This window comes from Notolepis coatsorum (genome assembly GCF_963971535.1).
Source record: "Notolepis coatsorum genome assembly, chromosome: 9".
Taxonomy (NCBI): Eukaryota; Metazoa; Chordata; class Actinopteri; order Aulopiformes; family Paralepididae; genus Notolepis; species Notolepis coatsorum.
The window spans coordinates 24,302,374-24,323,934 of NC_140173.1; the positions used below are offsets into that span (position 1 = coordinate 24,302,374).

At 46.3% G+C, this 21,561-nt stretch overlaps 1 protein-coding gene across 1 annotated transcript in view; it reads right to left on the reverse strand.

Moving 5' to 3' along the window:
- Positions 1 to 21,561, reverse strand: part of LOC311234561 (attractin-like protein 1) — a gene marked incomplete at both ends in the record, with an annotated part of 812,919 nt that overhangs the window by 436,849 nt on the left and 354,509 nt on the right. Inside the window, 2 exon segments of the mRNA XM_084321810.1 lie at positions 12,692 to 12,829; positions 20,376 to 20,621. Of these exon segments, the coding sequence (XP_084177936.1) occupies positions 12,692 to 12,829; positions 20,376 to 20,621 (384 nt within the window).

Consider the following 21,561-nt stretch of genomic DNA (forward strand, 5'->3'; position numbering starts at 1 on the left):
AGCTGGCGCCGCTCAGACACAATGACAGACCCACTGTTTTTACACAGTGCCCCCATCAGGTGGGCATTATGTACTGCAATGCTACAATACTGACATGTGTACATTAATATTTGTTTCTTTTTTTTTACCCTGGCCCTATTTAAACATTGTCTGAATGTATGAAGATACATATAATTATACTGTGAGCTTCCTATTTTGGGAAAGGACATGTATCGAAGGCTAAAACATTTGCCTCATTTAATTGTATTGGAGCCTGATGGTGAGAGGATGCGGCACAGTGCTAAGTTTCTCTTCTTTTGAAGATGATGAGAGATATGATGTCATGTTAGAAGATGATGATGTTACAGAGTGTCATGTTAGAAGATGATGATGTTACTGAGTGTCATGTTAGAAGATGATGAGAGATATGATGTTATACAATGGCATGCACATTTTTTTATAAATGTTTTCACTTTTTCTCCTCCTTTTTCTATTTTTCTCCCATCCCAATTTAGCCGTGCCAATTCTCCCCTCCCCTGTCTTGAACGTTGCTCGCATGTGCCCCCCACTGGTCGGTCGTAGGGATTATAGAAGCCCATCGCATGTCCCCTCCGATACATGTGGAGGCAGCCTGTCACATCTTTTCACCTGCCAGCGCGGACTCTCATTGGCGAGGTGTAACGTGTGGGAGGCTCACACTACCCCCGTCATTTTCCTGTCTCTGCTGTGCAAGCGCCCCAACCGACCTGTAGGAGTCACTGTTTACAATGTCCAGATTACCACCCATCGACTCCATCCCGCTAACTCTGCCAATTGAGTTAGTATGATGGCTGGCCCAAGCCGGAGGCAACGCAGACAGCCGGAGTCGAACCCGGTGTCTCTTGCGTTGGTGACGAGCGCAATGTCCGCTGCGCCACCCAGCCGCCTAGTGCTAAGTTTCTCAATACTAAAGCGACCACTGAGATTGTGACCTCTACTAGTCGATACGATGCCTGACAATGTCTAAATAGGGCCTGGATGCCCCCCTAACGATTTTGCAGAGTTGTAATCGTAAGCAGGAAATGTTTGCATCAAGTTCAAGGCCATATAATTTTTAATTTTTAATATTTAAAAAAAAAATCTTTTCAGGAAGTGCACTAACAGCCTAACCTCAATATATCTGTAAAATATTACAACTATTTCCAAATGTTAACCACTTATATTCCAGTTTGTTTGATAGTAAATCCTGTTTTATGACAAAAAAAATCAGAAATCTGCATTTATTTCATATTTATATACGTTTTCAATCTCATAGTGCAGCGTGAAAAACCTGCACCGAGTCCGTGTGAAAAAGAATATGTCTTCATATGTCTTCTGACTAATTCGGTCAGAAATAGCGTAACTAATAACATTAGTAAGCACTGCTTTTTGCGTATTATACTCGCGGGGATACAGTAAATGTATCCCCCGATACATTCTGAAAAGCACATCGCTGATTGTGGAAGAACCAGCCGACTTCCGCACTTCTGCACTCTGCTCGTCAGAGCGGAGCCGCTCGAGGGAGGCTCCACCCCGGCACAGGGCTGAGAGCTGTCTAGGAAGTCTAATGCCACGGTGCTTTGGCTGGCTACACCAGCCATAGTGCAACTGCGCCACTGTGTGTCATAATCCGGTAACGGATTTACTGGCAGATCAACTGGATCCTGGTGGTATGAAAATAGCGTTTATTTAGGGTGACCAAACGTCCTCTTTTGTCCGGACATGTCCTCTTTTCACGCCCTGTCCGGGCCGTCCGGGGGGGGTTTATAAATTCATGATAATGTCCGGCTTTCACGGACTGTTTGCATATACTTAAATTGACTGGCGCATTGCACAGAATACTACGGTAATCTGTTGCGTGTGTGACGTAATCCCTGAGAAGCTTTGTGGGCGGCTCTACAACTACGCTCACAAACAGAGGAAGAGAAAGGATAAACGCAGAGGGGACAGAGCGCACCGCAGCTCACGTTCACAATGCCAACGAATGTACTGGAAAACAGAGGATGCTGTAAAGTAAATGCAGCGGATGAAGGGTGCGTTTGCATTTCATACTCTGAAACATCACAATCTATGGATTGCACAAGTGCCTTGCTAAAAAAGGAATTTCCAGACTCTGACACTGCCAAAAAGTTCAGTAGTGCGCCCACTAAATCCGAAGCCAATTGTTATAGCGCCCCACTCGACTCGATTGATGTCGCACATATTCCCAATCATAATACAGTACTTTGACTGGAAGAGGGGTGGGCATGCAAACAAAATGAATCGAGGTTAAATACATCAAATGAGACAGCAGATTAGAAACCATTGCACAATATCTCATTGAAACATGGCAAGAAAAAAACGATTTGTCTGAAAAATATATTTGTTAACTGGATTTTCTATTTTCTATTATTTCATATATTTTGTTATTTATTTTTGTCCAGTAAGACTTGAAAAGAGAGCTATTATTTTGTTACAGGTTGATTTTTAAGTTATTATTGTGCCATTGAGATTTGTCTAGGCATAATCAAGCATGCTGATTGCTGAGTAACTTTGGTTTGGTGTGTCTTTGGTTATAGAGAGATATTGTTGTGTTATATACAGTAAAATAATACTTGTATATCCATAGAGAGGAGGCATACTTTAAATATATTAAAACAATAATGCATATTTGAGTAAACGTTGAGTATCATCAGGCATGCGTTGCTCATGGGACGGGGGTTGCACACCTGCAACCAGTCTGTGAGCAGAAGCACGCACATGCACGGATGTGCACACGCGTGCACACAGGAATGTGCTGCACTCGACTGATGAGCCAACTCGCTAAGTACTACTTTTCATAACAATATGGCCGGTCGTCAGGTGTGTTCAAATACGTTCTCAGATACATTCACACAAAACTTGTGAATGAAATGTGTTACATTCCATTCGTAGAGGCAATTAGGCACTGTCTTTAGTCTGTGCTATGCGAGGGAACATATATGCGCATGCGCGGGAGCGTGCGCACGCGGCATCATTAAAACATAGTGCAACCAGTCGTCCCATGAGCAACGCATGCCTGAGTATCATTAAGTATCTCGAGGCTGGGGGGACATGTCCTCTTTTTTGGAAATCAAAATATGGTCACCTTAGTTTATTTGATAATTACAGCGGCAATTGAATGAATGAGTGCAGATTAAAAATCAGCGTTTTAACATGGGAGTCAATGAGAAGAAAAAAAACACTAGGTTACACCCCAAGCTAAGCTCTATAACTTCTTTTTTATGGGTATTCTAATGATGATCATTTTACATGTTTGATATGTATAGACAATGAGCAAACTGACCCAATTTCATGACATAATAATCAACACAGCCATCGTTGTACACAGAAACACAAATAAATATAGGCAAAAAACACAAAATAGTCGCTAAGGGGGCAGAATAAAAAGTGAACCATCATTTAAGTAATTTAACTTTGATAAAGCAAACAACAGTTTCACAGAGGAAGGTCACCTTCTACCTCCTCTCAGTAGCTGGCGCTCTTTCAACAGTTCATTCTGATTACCTACTTAACCCATTCACTACCACACGTTCACACTACAGAAGGTTAACCTTTCACTACCAAAACACAGGCGGTTAACCCTTTCACTACCACCCTACAGAGTGTTCTGTATCACACTTAGCTCACGCTCAGCGTTCATTGCATATATCTCGCTTCAGCATATATACACTGAATAATTTCACAATGTACCTTTAAATGCCAGCATTCATCTGGCCACACCCCCATCCGCTTACCTATATAAGCAGGGATGGTGCCACACACTCATCTCCTTCTCAAATTTCATCACAAGCAACGTGTTGCTATATGCCCACTTGACGTGGAGAAAGATATTGCTGGGAAAGCAATGTTTACGAGGAGAGGAAGAACAAGGAGATACGTTGACATCATATCTTTATTTTCTCTCTCACTATTTTCGAGAAAATACGGCGATGTTGTCTTCGTCACTGGAGTGTCTGGAAGATGGTGATCATTCTAAAACCCTCCACCGGTTTTCGTATTGGGAGCACGCCGCTGCATGCTTCTCAACTGCAGTTCCTTGCTGTGTTGGTTGGGGTGAAACCTTTCAGGCGACAGCTGAACTGTAGGACACGCCGCTGTTGTGAGAAGCGGTGGGTTTCAGGTTGGGTGAGTACTGTCGCTGGCAGGCTTCACTTGTCTGTTAGTGCTATGGGGGCTACTTGACAATGTTTATGAAAACCGGCCCCAGGCTAGGGTCCTTTGTTCAGCCACCTAGGCGACAGAAGACCTTGGTCTGAAGACCATTGTAGTTTTAACTAGTGGGCCGCGACCATTAACACTGGTGATCCCTGTGTTTTCTGGACGAGTGGGTATCTCCCTGTCACCGTGTAGCCCCTTCTTTCATATCCAAATGAGAGTATTCCTTCACGAGGAGATATGTGCATGGATGTTCGATAGCGGAAGATCCATGTTCAAGTCAGCTACACAGGCCAGTTTGGTATTGTGCTGATTCCGTCGGGTGTTGGTAAAATCACCGTTGTAAAGCTGTGTTGACATCTTGTTTCTCTTTTCTCTTAAAAAGTGAGGAGGGTTTCAGAACGACGGCCTGTCTGGGTGAGTGTTATATCATTGTGTACAAGTTCAGGTGATAGCTGCTTAGCTTACGGTTAGCCAGTCAGCTGTTAGCTGCGGCGTTAGCCTGCTGGGATCACTGCGTGGCCTACAGAGGTTGGGCCTACTGTTAGCCAGTCAGCTGTTAGCTGCGGCGCTAGCTGTTGTGATCACTAGGAAACGTTAGCTTGCTGCTATTGGACAAGGCCAGCGCAAGGTCGCTTCGGCTGCTCGCTCGCCGCCGTGAGCTCCCCTCTGGTCGCGTGCGCCGTTCGCTCGGCGTCTCGCGAGCAGGGGTAATAGCGACCGACGGTTGGAGCGGCCGTTAGCTTAATGCTACTCTGTTGAACGTGCTTTGATTATAACATGTTTTACACTCTTGACTACGACGTCATCTTTGACAGGGGATGTTCGTCGACCCTGCCCTGAGCCAGGACGGCAAGGATTGCGTCAACAAAGGGACCGTTGCGACGGGTAGAGCGGCGACGCTGCCCGGATCGAACAACACAGGACGGCTGTGTTTCTATGGTGTCTTGAGACTGCACTTCGCTGATCTACGTTCCGGGTAGGACAAGGTTTGACCAGACCTTATAGCACGTCTTCTGGTTTTACCTTTCTAAATGTTTTGTGAATAACGATGTTTTCCCAAAACGTGTGTTGCTGCAATGCATTTAGGATACGACGCGAGTTATGTGTGAACTGTCTTTGTCACTGGCAGTTAGCTTCTCCGTGCAAATCGGGTTGTTACAGCTGTGAAAATGATCTGGTTGTTGTGTGAGAAACATCATGTGTGTTTATATGTACCGTGTACTCACAACTAAGGTAACTAACCTATGAAGCTATGCTTAGTGACAAGTGAGTAAAAGAATGTTCTTTTCTCAGCCTGTGATGACAATGAACAGTGTGTTCACATATTAACAGGGTTTCCTGTTTTAACTGGCCGTATTAAGGGTAAGATAAGAGGATTGTGTTTCCCCCCGGTTTCCTGGGGACTTTTTCATCCTCCTATCAGACATGTTGTTGCACTACATTGTGTCTTTTGTGTGGTAGGGATGCGATGTAACCCTTAGCTTGATTGCTGAGGTTGTGCTAAAACTGCTGGAGAAACTTTATTTTCCTAAAAGAAAAGATTGTTTGGTCGCTGTCGTGTGTGCTTAGCAAGGCCTGTGGCCGATACTAATCGAGAATTATGTATTCTCTCATTATGAAAAACGGCGTTCCTCCGTAGAGTGTTTTTGCCATTTTTTGTAGGTGATGATGGGTTGGGTGTGTCATGTGACCTACAACTGGGTTGGACTGGCCACAGAAGCACATGTGTATGTTGGACCGGGGCTTTTAGAGAGCCCTCTCTATTCTGTGTTTTTTCCTTAGTAAAAATCAGATAGCAGGTTAGCTCATGCGCTGTGTGAAGCTGTCTAAACATGACATTACGTATCATGGGTGTGGGGTCGTAAAGGGGTGAACTGGTAACCTTTCCTCTCCCCCTTGTTTCTGTCGGTCAGGGGTACACCCCCTGTCCTTCAAGGTTCCTGTCACGTTGCGGTTCGGCACGTTACGGGGTGGGGGGGGAGGGAGTTTCCTGGTCCCACGGCCTGGAATATTGGGCGTGTGCACCGCAGAAATTCCCCCGCCATAGAGTACGTCACCGTGCGCGTCTCTGTTGGTAGGACTTCCGTGTGCTGTTCAGGTCCATGTGATGGATCTGTTTCGGGGGGGTGGTCAGGGCTCCTCCTCACCAAGCGCCTATTCAAGCCTTCTGTGAGTTCGGACTCCTCCTTCCATGTGAGGGAGCCTCCATCAGAGTACAGAGCCTTCCTCCTCAGATTGTCAAAGTGAGTGGACCCTCTAGGAGGTGTCCTATTCTATTGTGTATGTATTCGATTCAATTCGATTATTGAGTGTGTATGGGTTCAGTCAGGGCCGCCTCAGGGGGTGTGCGAGCAGTGCGGTCGCACAGGGCCTCGCGGGAAGGGGGGCCTCGCAAAATAAAAAATATTTTTTTGTGAGGCCCCCCTTCCCGCGAGGCCCTTTTTCATCACAGACCTAAAATCTAGTTTTGCTTATATGCTTATATATTTCACATTAGACACGTTTGTAGAATGTGTCTGACTTGTTCCTGGGTCTGCAGTGACATACTCACTATTGGAGCTCAGCCTCTGGGGCTCTGCAGCAGACATACTATTGGTTTCAACGAAGGGAGTGGTTAAACTTACATCATGTGTAGTACGCCGGCGTGAGTCAGCTGCGTTTGACTATTTCGTGCGTGCAGCTTTTGACTATTATGCTTAGTTATGCCAGCCAAGACGAAGAAAGAGGTCGGTCATTATCAGTCGGTCGGTCACCAAGGAACGTTGACGAAAGGCCTCTCGCTGGCGGGACAAATGGCCGGAGCCTTGTCATGGTATAGCCATGATGATGTCGGCTAGTAGCTAGCTTAGCTAAAGGCTAACTAGCGTTAGCTAACCTAGAGACAGCGCATACAGCCAAGATGAAGAGGATGGTCGTTTGGCAGATGAACTTCGTCAACTCCACGCGGTTGTCTCCATCCTCTTGGACGTTTGGTGAGTTTTTAACCTATTCTATTAACTCTATTCTATTCCCGCCGTGGACATCACTCTCTCTCTCTCTCTCTCTCTCTCTGGAGCTAAACTGGCCGACTAGCTGTTGTAGTACTACTAGTAGCTAACGGTGTGTGGCATGGTGTCAGCACCTGTATGTAGCCGCATAGCTTGCTTCTGCGTTAGCTAATGGTTAGCGATAGCCTGGTTGAGCTAACTGTTAGCCAGTTAGCTGTTTAGCTACGACGTTAGCTGCCGGCTGCGCTCGGCTGGGAACGTTCGTTTGATGCTATCAGTTAGCCTTGAGTTAGCTGTTAGCTTGTGCTACGACCATTGACATTAGCCGTGAGAATAGCAGGGGGTTATTTTTGTCCCGCCAGCGAGAGGCCTTTCGTCAACGTGGAGACCTGTGTTGCGGCCTTTCGCCCTGCGTTCCTTGGTGCAGGTAAGATTAATGAAAATCATGACATTACCCCACTCTTCCTTCCTTCCCCTCCCGAATGTTTTGTTAATAACGATGTTTTTTTCCAGGCAAAACATATGTTACTTCACAACATTTGGAGATACGACATGTGCTGTGTGTGAATTCATTGTCTTGGTCGTTTGTGTAGCTTGGGTAGCGTTGGGCCGTTGGCCAAATCTGTGTGTGGCCTGGTGTCAGTAGCCTACCTGGCTAGCCTTTAGCTGTCGGCCATTGGCTCCTTGCTGCTTTTTCTCTGGTATAGACCCTCTTCTCTTTGGATTTAAGTGTTGATCTTTGTCCTTTTGGATCTATGTATATTCATGTTGCCTTTGTGAAGTTATCTTTTCCTTCTGTTTTGTTCTTTCATTAAAAGTTGAATATCCTTTAGGGGGTCATCTTTTTTTTTTACCTTTTGGGGGGGGGGGGGGGTGCCTCGCGTTTAAATCTTGCACAGGGCCTCGCATTTCTCCCAGGCAGCCCTGGGTTCAGTGCCTCTTCCCCGGAGAGCCCTAAAACCAATTTTTTATATGGCTCAAGGTGCAATATATTCTTTTCAATCTGTACAGCTCGCGTGGGGATCCCCGTCTCCTTCCTATGGGAGGGTGGTGGGATGTAAAAATGTGAATTTTTTTTACCCCAGGCTGTGTACACTGGGATACATACTGTTGGTGCTTCCTTCTTTTCTATTCAAAAAGTGTTGGAGTTAGGAAGTGTCACACCCCTCTTGTCGTTCCCCTGGGCGCCTTGGGGATTCAATGACAGGTCTAAATAGCCTGTTCATTGATGGGGGTGTGTCCCGACGCACGTATAGTGCTAGCTCGCTGTAAACAGGCGACTGACTGGCACGCCTTGGTTGCTTGAGGTTAAAACGGCGTTTTTATAAAGCAACTGAGATGGGGGTTTTTCCTCTTCCGACGACCACATCCCACATCCTGGGTTTGTTATCGATGGATTCTCGTTCATGTCTGGGGGATGATGACGGAATGGATCTGAACATATGTAGAGGGGTCTCACGCCCTTGGGGTGGGCCACCAGGCGCGGTTCGCCCGAACGTCTGGGTGGCGCCTTCTTTTCATGTTAAGATCGACACGCATATCTGCCCTTTCTCCTGGAGTAGGCATGTCGGCGTGGTTAGGGCACGGGACTGGTTCTGGTCACGCTGGTCCGGATCAGTTGAACCCGTTGTCCGCCGGGGATGCAGATCTGCTGTTCTGGTACCCTGAGGGACTTGGGCTTTTTTCAGGGGAAAAAATGCCAGGTCGGTCCGGGTGTCACAGGGTTAAGCGCTATGGAGACCCTGGTTGGGTACGTTTTTTACTCAGCACTGTCGTAATGGCTTACGGCCATGCCAACCTGTACACGCTCGATCTCGTCGGATCTCGGCCGCTACACAGGTTGGTCCTGGTTAGTACTTGGTTGGGAGACCGCCTGGGAATACCAAGTACGGTGTGCTTAGGGGCTGGTTCTCCATTCTTTTTCGCTCCTCTCTCACGCATGGCGAAGAGGGGCCTGTTGGGGTGGTCTTTGACCTCCTCTGGTGACCCTGTGCTTCCCGTATCGCCAGGCCCGGTCCGAAGTAATGTTTCGTCGACCCGTAGGCCTGGGTTAACCCTTTTTTGAAAAACTGAAACACTTGTACTGCGGTATAGCCGGTGTATACCCGCAGGTGTGTTTTGGAGTTTTTTTCTTGAGGGGTTATAGGAACAACCACCGCATTGGGTAACACCAAGGTGGTTGATTCCCTGGTGTGTTGGAGCAGTGTCAACTTCCGCGTTCACCGTTTGAGGGTGCCCCTGCACGTTCATGACGTCTGCCAATCGTGTCAGCCTTCTCTGCCTCAACCCCTCTGGGTGGGTTTTTAAATGGAGGCTTTGTCATGCAACACCGCCAGCTTCCGCTCCTTCCGCTGGGGCGGCTGTGTTCAGCTGTCCCCTCTGGAGCCTGTCTCGTCCGCAGTCTCCAGGCTAGGGTTAATAGCCTGTTGCCTGGTTTTTCCCCGGTGCGCTGCCTGCTTCCGTTGGTTAACCTTTTTTGTGTGCTTACGGCCATGCTGACTGCCTGTTGCAGGGTCAGTGTGCCAGGCGGTGTACTATTGGGGGGACAGGGCCCGCTCGGCTGAGGGGCCTTTGTCCGAATACGCTGGCGATGTGGGGGGCGGGGCACTACGTGCCCACCTTGTGGGGTCTTGATGCTGGCATCATGGACTTCTCCGGGCCCCCATTCCAGGGAGTCCAGTCCTTTTGGTGGGTCTGGGTCTTCCTTCGTGCTCCGCTGCTACGGCCTTGCCACGGGGTTGGGTTTGCCCTTGACCCCGTGATTCTGGGGGCAGTAACGAGGTTGTTTCCCTCCGTTCGTTCCCGGGTGGCATGCGGGTTGTGCGTGTGTGTAGTCGTGGGGTCAAGCCACGGTCTGCTCACCCTGTGCGTTGAGTTGCTTGAGTGCCTCTTCGCACGGTCGGGTCCGTCGCCCTCCCGTGAAGCCACCAATAGGGGGGGTGCCCTCCATTAGGGTGGGTCGGGGGGGCTCAGCCCTCCCTGGTCTGATGGTTGTGGGGGGCCTCAGCAGGGTACATTTGTCGAGCTTCTAGCTCCCGCTCAGCTCCTATTATGCAATGAACGCTGAGCGTGAGCTAAGTGTGATACAGAACGTTAGGTTATGACTATAACCAAGTTCTGTTAACACTTAGTGAACGCTCAGCGTTTAGACGCCGCTGCAGGCCCTTGATCTTTCATTGTGATGAAATTTGTTGGGAAGGAGATGAGTGTGTGGCACCATCCCTGCTTATATAGGTAAGCGGATGGGGGTGAGGCCAGATGAATGCTGGCATTTAAAGGTACATTGTGAAATTATTCAGTGTATATATGCTGAAGCGAGATATATGCAATGAACGCTGAGCGTTCACTAAGTGTTAATAGAACTTGGTTATAGTCATAACCTAACGTTAACACTACAGAAGGTTAGCCCTTTCACTACCACACTACAGGCGGTTAACCCTTTCACTACCACCCTACAGAGTGGTAACCCTTTCACTGCCACACTACAGAAGGTTAACCCTTTCACTACCACACTACAACAGGTTAACCCTTTCACTACCACACTGCAGACAGTTAACCATTTCAATACCATACTACATGTGGTTAACCCTTTCACTACCACACTACAGATGGTTAACCCTTTCACTACCACACTACAAACGGTTAACATTTCACTACCACACTACAGACGGTTAACCCTTTCGCTACCACACTACAGACGGTTAACATTTCACTACCACACTACATAAGGTTAACCCTTTCACTACCACACTACAGAAGGTTAACCCTTTCACTACCACACTACAAACGGTTAACATTTCACTACCAAACTACAGAAGGTTAACATTTCACTACCACACTACAGAAGGTTAACCTTTTCACTACCACACTACAGAATGTTACCCTTTCACTACCACACTACAGACGGTTAACCTTTCACTACCACACTACAGAAGCTTAACCTTTCACTACCACACTAAAGAAGGTTAACCTTTCACTACCACACTACAGATAGTTAACCTTTCACTACCACACTACAGAAGGTTAACCTTTCACTACCACACTACAGATAGTTAACCTTTCACTACCACACTACACACGGTTAACCCTTTCACTACCACACTACAGACGGTTAACCATTCACTACCACACTACAGAAGGTCAACCCGTTCACCACCACACTACAGGTTAATCTTTCACTACCACGCTACAGAAGGTTAACCTTTCACTACCACACTACATAAGGTTAACCCTTTCACTACCACACTACAGAAGGTTAACCTTTCACTACGACACTACAGAAGGTTAACCCTTTCACTACCACACTACAGAAGGTTAACCTTTCACTACCACACTAAAGAATGTTAACCCTTTCACTACCACACTACAGAATGTTAACCTTTCCCTACCACACTACATAATGTTAACCCTTTCACTACCACACTACCGACGGTTAACCTGAGGAAGATTTTCACAATTGCCACTGAAGCTGTATTTAGGACTTCCTCGATTATGTGATGTCAGTTATTTAACTCAATAATAGCCTAATTAAAACGCATTCGATTTTTGAGATATGTGTGAGCTAAGCTTATTGGCATAATAAATCAGCTTTAAAAAATGCACACTGACTATAAATTGAATCGTGTTGTTAACAACCTCTATGACTTATATTACTGCACTCCTCCAGTACTATGAATATGTCAGTCATTACAGCAGATGAAGAATATCACCTTTGAACCTGTGAGAAATTAGATTTTCTGCAAAAACTCTCTTGAAATTGAAATAGCATGTGTTAGTAATATTATTATTACAAAAAAGCCTGTTTCCATAATTTTCTGATACAGTGTGCCACCGGCATTGCCGTTTAAATTGGATTATACCTGTAGTATTACCGTGGTATTACTCTGTATTATGGACTATGCATTGCAACAACATCATTATGTATCAACATCAATTTAGTTAGCTGTTAAATGAGGTGTGTAGGTAAGTATTCTTACCTATTTCACATGGTAAATTGCCATTTACCATTTACATAGTTGATTATTGTATATCGGATTATTGTATATTGGAGCTTGTCTTGTGTGTGTGTACTAGTGTCTAGTTATTTGTCCTGATTATATTATTAACGTTATTATGTTATGATGTAAGTATTATGTCTGTGTGTGTACTAGTCCTTTGTCATGTTTACTTGCAATGTTATATGTTATTATGTAAGTATTATGTCTGCGTGTGCGTACTAGTCTTTAAAGTCATGTATTAGTGTACTAGTGTACTAGTCTTTAAAGTAATAAAGTCATAATGTACTTTACTATTTATGTTACGTTATGGTGTAGTATTGTGTGTGTGTGTGTGTGTGTGTGTGTGTGTGTGTGTGTGTGTGTGTGTGTGTGTGTGTGTGTGTGTGTGTGTGTGTGTGTGTGTGTGTGTGTTATGATGTAAGTTTTTGTGGACCCCAAAATAATAAATAATAAAGTACAAAAGTGTCAAATAACCATGGCCGAGGCAAGCCCGGGAGTTGAACCCGCAACCCCTGTGACAGCTCCACTCACCGTTGCACGTCCCGCCGTTGGTGGGGTCGCCATAGTAACCAGGTACGCAGCTCTGGCAGTGTGTCCCAGCCGTCAGGTTGCCGCACTGCTCACACACACTGTCGTTCACACACTGGCTGTGGCCGTTACACTGGCACGCTGGGGGCACACACACACATGACAGGTTAGTTTGTGCATGTGTGCGTGCGTGTGTGTGTGTGTGTGCGTGTGTGTGTGTGTGTGTGCGTGTGCGTGTGTGTGTGTGTGTGTGTGTGTGTGCGTGTGTGTGTGTGTGTGTGTGTGTGTGTGTGTGTGTGGATTGGGGTGATTGTGCATGTCTGTGTGCATGTGTGTGTGTACAGTGTGGGGGGGTCAAGTGTGTGTGTGTGTGTGTGCGTGTGTGTGTGTGTGTGTGTGTGTGTGTGTGTGTGTGTGTGTGTGTGTGTGTGTGTGTGTGTGTGTGTGTGTGTGTGTGTGTGTGTGTGTGTGTGTGTGTGTGTCGGCTATGCATGTGTACATGTACAATATGTGTATGCTTGAAGGTGTGTGTGTGTGTGTGTGTGTGTGTGTGTGTGTGTGTGTGTGTGCGTGTGTGTGTGTGTGCGTGCGTGTGTGTGTGTATGTGTGTGTGTGTGTGTGTGTGTGTGTGTGTGTGTGTGTGTGTGCGTGCGTGCGTGTGTGTGTGTGTGTGTGTGTACGTCAGCAAGAGTGCACATTTGTACGGGGCACATCATGTATGGGACGGTGTGTGAGAATGTGTGTGTCAGTGTAAGAGCCGCATTCAAGCTTATTTGTTTTGATTAATTGTGAATCTGTATTAATACATTTCTCTGTTGCAGTGAGTGGGGCGCTTTGCTCAGGTGAATGGGGCGGGGCTAACGCTATAAGCCACAGGTGCGGCGTGTGACGGCAGAGCAGCAGGCAGCAGCAATACTGTCATTGACACGCAGCGCAGACGCAACCTTTTTGTTACTAAGATTATTAGGATCTCTTGTTTTGTTATTGAGATTATTGGGATCTCTTGTTTTATTTCTATGTACGGTATTGTTTTCGTGTTTTGTTCTTGCTGGACCATTAAAAGAGCAAAAGGAACAACAAAAGCGTGCAGTGGTTTCTGTTCTGCGACTGCGAGTCTGACACTGCTTCCCAACCTACAAGTGGAAGATTCAAATAGGTTATAAGACAAACCTGTTAGGATTTTGGCCACTACATCAAGTCAATGACAAGCTGCGATTGAAGAGCACGGATTATTGGGATCCGAAGGAACGAAAAGCTGCGATTGAAGAGCACGGATTATTGGGATCCGAAGGAACGAAAAAGGATTGGAGGATCAAACAGGGCCAAATTGGAACGGAAAGCGCCGGCCCGACGCGCGGCTACAAACAGAGGAAACACCGGCCTGACGGCTGTAAACAAGCAAGCAAACAAACAATTGAGGTATGTGTTTGCAAAAAACCAACGCCACATGAATAATTATTCGTTTGGAATAAATGCCATTATTATTACTAAACGTTTGCCTCTGATAACGATGTTTATGGACAGTGAATATTTTATTTTGTGCTGGTGACATATCGTGGATAAAGAGAGCAGCCAAGGAAACGCCGCCCTGGCGTGCGGCTGTAACCAAACAAACAATTGAGAAAGACAAGGATAATGAAATAACCAGCCACTGTTGAAGACCTTTTGGATTCATTTGTTTGTTTATTCTGAATTAATATGGCGAGTTCAGACGCCCGTTAATGACATGGATGAGGCGCAGCTGCGCGCATCGAGACAAGGAAACGCCGGCCTGGCGTGCGGCTGTAACCAAACAAACAATTGAGAAAGACAATGATAATGAAATAACCAGCCACTGTTTCTAAACACGTTGAAGACCTTGTGGATTTATTTATTTGTTTATTCTGAATTAAAATGGCGAGTTCAGATAAGGCAGACCTGCCCGTTAATGACATATGAGGCGCAGCTGCGCGCATCCAAATAGGATGGCAGACACACGCTCAACGAGGTCTCACTCTTCCTCCCACCACTCCTCCTCTTCCTCAAGATTACGCATCAACGCGGAGGCAGAGAGACGATATTTATTGGCTAAATCTTCTATGTTACAAGAAAAACATGCAATTGAAGAACAGGAACAAATGTTAGAAGAACAGGAACAAATGTTAAAAAAAAAAGAGAGAAACATTAGAAAAAAAAGAGAAACATTAGAATTACAAGGTGAAATAGCAGCCAGCACAGCCAATCCTTCCCAGTGGAAATGGGCGCTGGTATATTCAAAGCCAGATGTTTCAATTCATCCATATGACATAGGTGCTCCAGCTGTTAGGAGCAAGGCAGGAGCACATTACTTGCCCTTTTTTAATGTTAACGATGGTAATGCTCACAGTTGGCCCGATGCTCAGCCAGATGACACTAATGACCAGCACCAGCCCCAACTAGTACACAATATTCAACCTGTCATGCCCATGTTGTCGCCTCAGTCTTCGTTTAGGAAGTTCCGGTTCCCGAGGGACCCCCCTGCCCAGTTCCCGCCCTCCACCTTGATGGTCAACCAGCGGCCCTGTCCTTTCACCGACAGCCCTCTGCCACAGGCCTCGCCCCTCACTTCTCCCGCAAAAGCCGGGCCGCAAGAGAAGGACGGAGCCCACCCCTCTGCCCAACGGGAGGAGCCACAGGTGCATTTCAGACGGGGACTTCCTGTGTCTTGGCCACATGGTTCTGAGGCCATCTCAGCAGCCAATAGGGAGGCGCCTGTTCTCACCACACCGGTCCAGAGTCCCTGTGAGGAAAAATCCAGAAGCCTGGCATCGGAGGAGAAGACCTCAGCAGGCATGAAGAGGGCAGAGGACAATACCTCAGCAGACATGAAGAGGGCAGAGGACAAGACCCCAGCAGACATGAAGAGGGCAGAGGAGAAGACCCCAGCAGGTATGAAGAGGGCAGAGGACAAGACCTCAGCAGGCATGAAGAGGGCAGAGGAGAAGACTCCAGCAGATATGAAGAGGGCAGAGGACAAGACCCCAGCAGGCATGAAGAGGGCAGAGGACAATACCTCAGCAGACATGAAGAGGGCAGAGGACAAGACCCCAGCAGACATGAAGAGGGCAGAGGACAAGACCCCAGCAGACATGAAGAGGGCAGAGGAGAAGACCCCAGCAGGCATGAAGAGGGCAGAGGACAAGACCTCAGCAGGCATGAAGAGGGCAGAGGAGAAGACTCCAGCAGATATGAAGAGGGCAGAGGACAAGACCCCAGCAGGCATGAAGAGGGCAGAGGACAATACCTCAGCAGACATGAAGAGGGCAGAGGACAAGACCCCAGCAGACATGAAGAGGGCAGAGGAGAAGACCCCAGCAGACATGAAGAGGGCAGAGGACAAGACCTCAGCAGACATGAAGAGGGCAGAGGACAATACCTCAGCAGACATGAAGAGGGCAGAGGACAAGACCTCAGCAGGCATGAAGAGGGCAGAGGACAATACCTCAGCAGACATGAAGAGGGCAGAGGACAAGACCCCAGCAGACATGAAGAGGGCAGAGGAGAAGACCCCAGCAGACATGAAGAGGGCAGAGGACAAGACCTCAGCAGACATGAAGAGGGCAGAGGACAATACCTCAGCAGACATGAAGAGGGCAGAGGAGAAGACCCCAGCAGATATGAAGAGGGCAGAGGACAAGACCTCAGCAGACATGAAGAGGGCAGAGGACAATACCTCAGCAGACATGAAGAGGGCAGAGGAGAAGACCCCAGCAGATATGAAGAGGGCAGAGGACAAGACCTCAGCAGGCATGAAGAGGGCAGAGGACAAGACCCCAGCAGATATGAAGAGAGCAGAGTTATGTGGTCACATAGGGGCCGGGGATAGCCAAGCAGAGTTATGTGGTCACATAGGGGCCGGGGATAGCCAAACAGTACTCAAGTACATTGGTAACGAGCACACTAGGAAGAATGCTCTTATGTTGACCGTCAAAAAGCGCAAAGAGCTTTCCCCAGGTCACAGCCACACCCACTCGAGCAGCCAAAAGGTGAGCACTGAGCTAGGCGCTTTCAGGACCACACTTGGTGGACAGCTCCTCACAGTGGAAGACCTCTCACAGGCAGAGAGGTCAAGCATCACCTAAGTTCAAAAGCAATCCTTCCCAGTGGAAATGGCAGTGCTGGAAACCGCTCCATTCAGAGTGCAGAAGAACAGTAAGATCGATCCTATACCGGATGAAGGCCTACAAACCATCTTCTGCGAGAGATCTGACCTCTACGCCAGGACACAAGAATACCTTCTGCTACTCCAAGGAAGACCGAAATGGAGCACAGTGAGAAAAAAAAAGGAAAAAACTTTAACATTGGAGATGTCGTCCTGGTAGTCGACCCAACTGCTCCACGGGGGTCGTGGCCACTAGGCAGAGTACAGGAGACCAAGCCTGATGCAGGAGGTCTGACCCGTGCAGTGAAGCTCCAGACGAAAACATCCAATATTGATAGGCCCATAGCTAAGCTATGCCGCATTCCTGGAGATTGAAGAATAACAGGTCTTCTTTCAACAGCCAAAAAGGGATGTAATGTATATACTATATTTTTGTTGATAGTTACGAACAGCATAGACATACACCCATAGACTGATATAGACGTACACCCATAGACTGATACATAGACGTACACCCATAGACTAATACATAGATATACACCCATAGACTGATACATGGAGATATACACTCTTTGCCACTTTGGATTACAGTTTTTAGTTTTTTCTGATTTGACTGACCTAGCGATCATAAAGATCCCTCCTTAAGGCTATGTGCTAGTAACCTCTGGCCCTAGGATACGGTTAAGAATGAAGTTAACAGTTCTTCTTTCAACATCAACAAGGGATGTAATGTATATACTATATTTTCTAAATTAATTTGTTGATAGTTTTACGGCTCTTTATTTTGTTTGAGTAATTGATTCCTAGAGAACAATTAGGGGCCGGTGTAAGAGCCGCATTCAAGCTTATTTGTTTTGATTAATTGTGAATCTGTATTAATACATTTATCTGTTGCAGTGAGTGGGGCGCTTTGCTCAGGTGAATGGGGCGGGGCTAACGCTATAAGCCACAGGTGCGGCGTGTGACGGCAGAGCAGCAGGCAGCAGCAATACTGTCATTGACACGCAGCGCAGACGCAACCTTTTTGTTACTAAGATTATTAGGATCTCTTGTTTTGTTATTGAGATTATTGGGATCTCTTGTTTTATTTCTATGTACGGTATTGTTTTCGTGTTTTGTTCTTGCTGGACCATTAAAAGAGCAAAAGGAACAACAAAATCGTGCAGTGGTTTCTGTTCTGCGACTGCGAGTCTGACACTGCTTCCCAACCTACAAGTGGAAGATTCAAATAGGTTATAAGACAAACCTGTTAGGATTTTGGCCACTACAGTCAGCATGTGTTCTATGGCTGTGTAACAGTGTCAGCATGTATTCTATGGCTGTGTAACAGTGTCAGCATGTATTCTATGGCTGTGTAACAGTGTCAGCATGTATTCTATGGCTGTGTAACAGTGTCAGCATGTATTCTATGGCTGTGTAACAGTGTCAGCATGTATCCTATGGCTGTGTAACAGAATGTGTGTGTCAGCATGTATTCTATGGCTGTGTAACAGAATGTGTGTGTCAGCATGTATTCTATGGCTGTGTAACAGAGTGTGTGTGTCAGCATGTATTCTATGGCTGTGTAACAGAATGTGTGTGTCAGCATGTATTCTATGGCTGTGTAACAGAATGTGTGTGTCAGCATGTATTCTATGGCTGTGTAACAGAATGTGTGTGTCAGCATGTATTCTATGGCTGTGTAACAGAATGTGTGTGTCAGCATGTATTCTATGGCTGTGTAACAGAATGTGTGTGTCAGCATGTATTCTATGGCTGTGTAACAGAATGTGTGTGTCAGCATGTATTCTATGGCTGTGTAACATAATGTGTGTGTCAGCATGTATTCTATGGCTGTGTAACAGAATGTGTGTGTCAGCATGTATTCTATGGCTGTGTAACAGAATGTGTGTGTCAGCATGTATTCTATGGCTGTGTAACAGTGTCAGCATGTATTATATGGCTGTGTAACAGTGTCAGCATGTATTCTATGGCTGTGTAACAGTGTCAGCATGTATTCTATGGCTGTGTAACAGTGTCAGCATGTATTCTATGGCTGTGTAACAGTGTCAGCATGTATTCTATGGCTGTGTAACAGTGTCAGCATGTATTCTATGGCTGTGTAACAGTGTCAGCATGTATTCTATGGCTGTGTAACAGTGTCAGCATGTATTCTATGGCTGTGTAACAGTGTCAGCATGTATTCTATGGCTGTGTAACAGTGTCAGCATGTATTCTATGGCTGTGTAACAGAATGTGTGTGTCAGCATGTATTCTATGGCTGTGTAACAGTGTCAGCATGTATTCTATGGCTGTGTAACAGTGTCAGCATGTATTCTATGGCTGTGTAACAGAATGTGTGTGTCAGCATGTATTCTATGGCTGTGTAACAGTGTCAGCATGTATTCTATGGCTGTGTAACAGTGTCAGCATGTATTCTATGGCTGTGTAACAGAATGTGTGTGTCAGCATGTATTCTATGGCTGTGTAACAGTGTCAGCATGTATTCTATGGCTGTGTAACAGAATGTGTGTGTCAGCATGTATTCTATGTAACAGTGTAACAGCGTCACATAAACAAAATGGTGCAGCTGTCAGGTGGAAAGTCATCATTTATCTTTTTCATGGAAGGTTTTATATGATCCTGATCCTCGTACGTGATCCCAGGAGACCCAGGAGCCCGTCGTACTGTCAGTCTGTCACACACTTGCAGTTGTTGTTTTGTGGAAATGTTTTATTTTAGTGGTTTACTAAACTTTCCAGTTTCTATTAGGGCTCGGCGATTCATCAAGGTTACGATTTTGGCTTTGCCAAACAGATAATCGAGATAAACAATTATTGTGCATGCGTGTCGATGTTGCTTTCATTTAGTCTTTTGTTGTAAATCAAGCGCACCCTTCCTTCACAGCAGTGCACTCTGCACGTGTCTCCAGTTATTTTGAGAAGAAAGGTAAAACAAATCCAGTGGTCATCATGTGATGTTCTCAAAATCAATTAATAATCATGTTTAACCTCTTAAGCCCGAGCCATATTTTAAAAAAAATCGCTTAAAAGTACATACCCAAGTAAATGGAAGATTGCTCCACTTCTACAAGGTCCATTTTCATGTTCTTTGTAGAAAGATTGTGTCTGTTACTAGGCTTGAGAAAATTGTGATGAAACAAAGGAGAATATAAATTATGATTTTTCTTTGCATCTTTGACAGTGAATAACACCATGCTAATAATGACCAAACATGAAAAACTGGGCTCGTTCAGCACCTTCTTGAGATCACGTGTGCAGAAAAGCTAAGCAAATGAATAAAGGGAAGATGATTAAACAGAAGGTTTTGTAGATACAGTACTGAATTCTGCCATCCGGACACATGCTATTTGAAATATTATTATAGAATATAGAATATCAGACCTTATTAAAGCCTAGTTGCACATCTATGGATCGGGCCAAATCTACTCTTTCCAATGGCAGAGTTCAACTTGGATTTAGTAGGCCTATCACCAGGTGTGCAGCAAGAACCGTGTATGAAATCTACTGGAAAATAAATGTTTGGACCTACAAGGTCTGGCATCTGGCAACAGTCATGAAGGCTCACCGGGACATTGGATGAAGGCCCAGCTGTATCCTCTGTCGGCCGAACAGAGAGACTGATCCAGCACCAGGTCCCCGTCTCTCGGCCTGTCTCTGTCTCGGGGGGCCCTGGCCCCAGGGGCCCTCATGGGCCCTCGGTAGGAGCCCTCCATGCACACCCCGCGGCCCGTGTCGCTGGGGTCCCCGCACCAGCCACACTCGGCCTGCACCAGGCACTCTGAGCAGGTCCTCAGGCCAGAGCAGTTCTGGGCTGAGGGGAGGAAGAGAGAGGGAGAGGGAGAGGGAGAGAGAGGGGGGGGGGGGGAGAGGGGGGGGAGAGGGAGAGAGAGGGAGAGAGAGGGAGAGGGAGAGGGATAGAGAGAGAGAGAGATAGGGGAGGGGAGAAGAGAGAGAGGGAGATGGAGAGGGAGAGAGAGAGAGAGAAGAGAGGAAGAGGGAGAGAGGGGGGCAGAGAGCGAGAGAGAGAGAGAGAGAGAGGGAGGAAGGGAGAAGAGATGGAGAGGGAGAGAGAGGGGGGGGCAGAGAGAGAGGGAGAGAGAGAGAGAGAGAGAGAGAGAGAGAGAGAGAGAGAGAGAGAGAGAGAGAGAGAGAGAGAGAGAGAGAGAGGGGGGGGGGGGCAGAGAGAGAGAGGGAGAAAGTATGTGTGAGTTGTCCTGTTGTCGTTGAAACTATTTGCGTTCGTCATAATGTGGAATTGTATTTAAGCCCGGAGCCCTATTTTCAAAAAATTCGCCTAAAATACATACATAAGTAAATGGAAGATTGCTCCACTTCTACAAGGTCCATTTGCATGTTCTTGCTATCTAGGGACGTCTATGGACCTCAGTGAATGTATTCCATGTGTCAGAAATATTGTGTCTATTACTAGGCTTGCTTAAATTGTGATGAAACAAAGGAGAATATGTATTATGATTTATCTTTGCATCTTTGACAGTGAATAACACCATGCTAGAAATGACCAGACATAAAACTGAGCTCGTTCAGTACCTTCTTCAAGTGTACAAACAATCTAAGGAAATGAATAAAGGGAAGATGATTAAACAGAAGGTTTTGGAGATACAGTACTGAATTCTGCCATTCGGACCCATGCAATTTGAAATATTATTATAGAATATAGAATCTAAGGCGTATAAATTACCTTATTATAGCGATGTTGCACATCTATCGCTCGTTCCAATGACAGAGTTCAA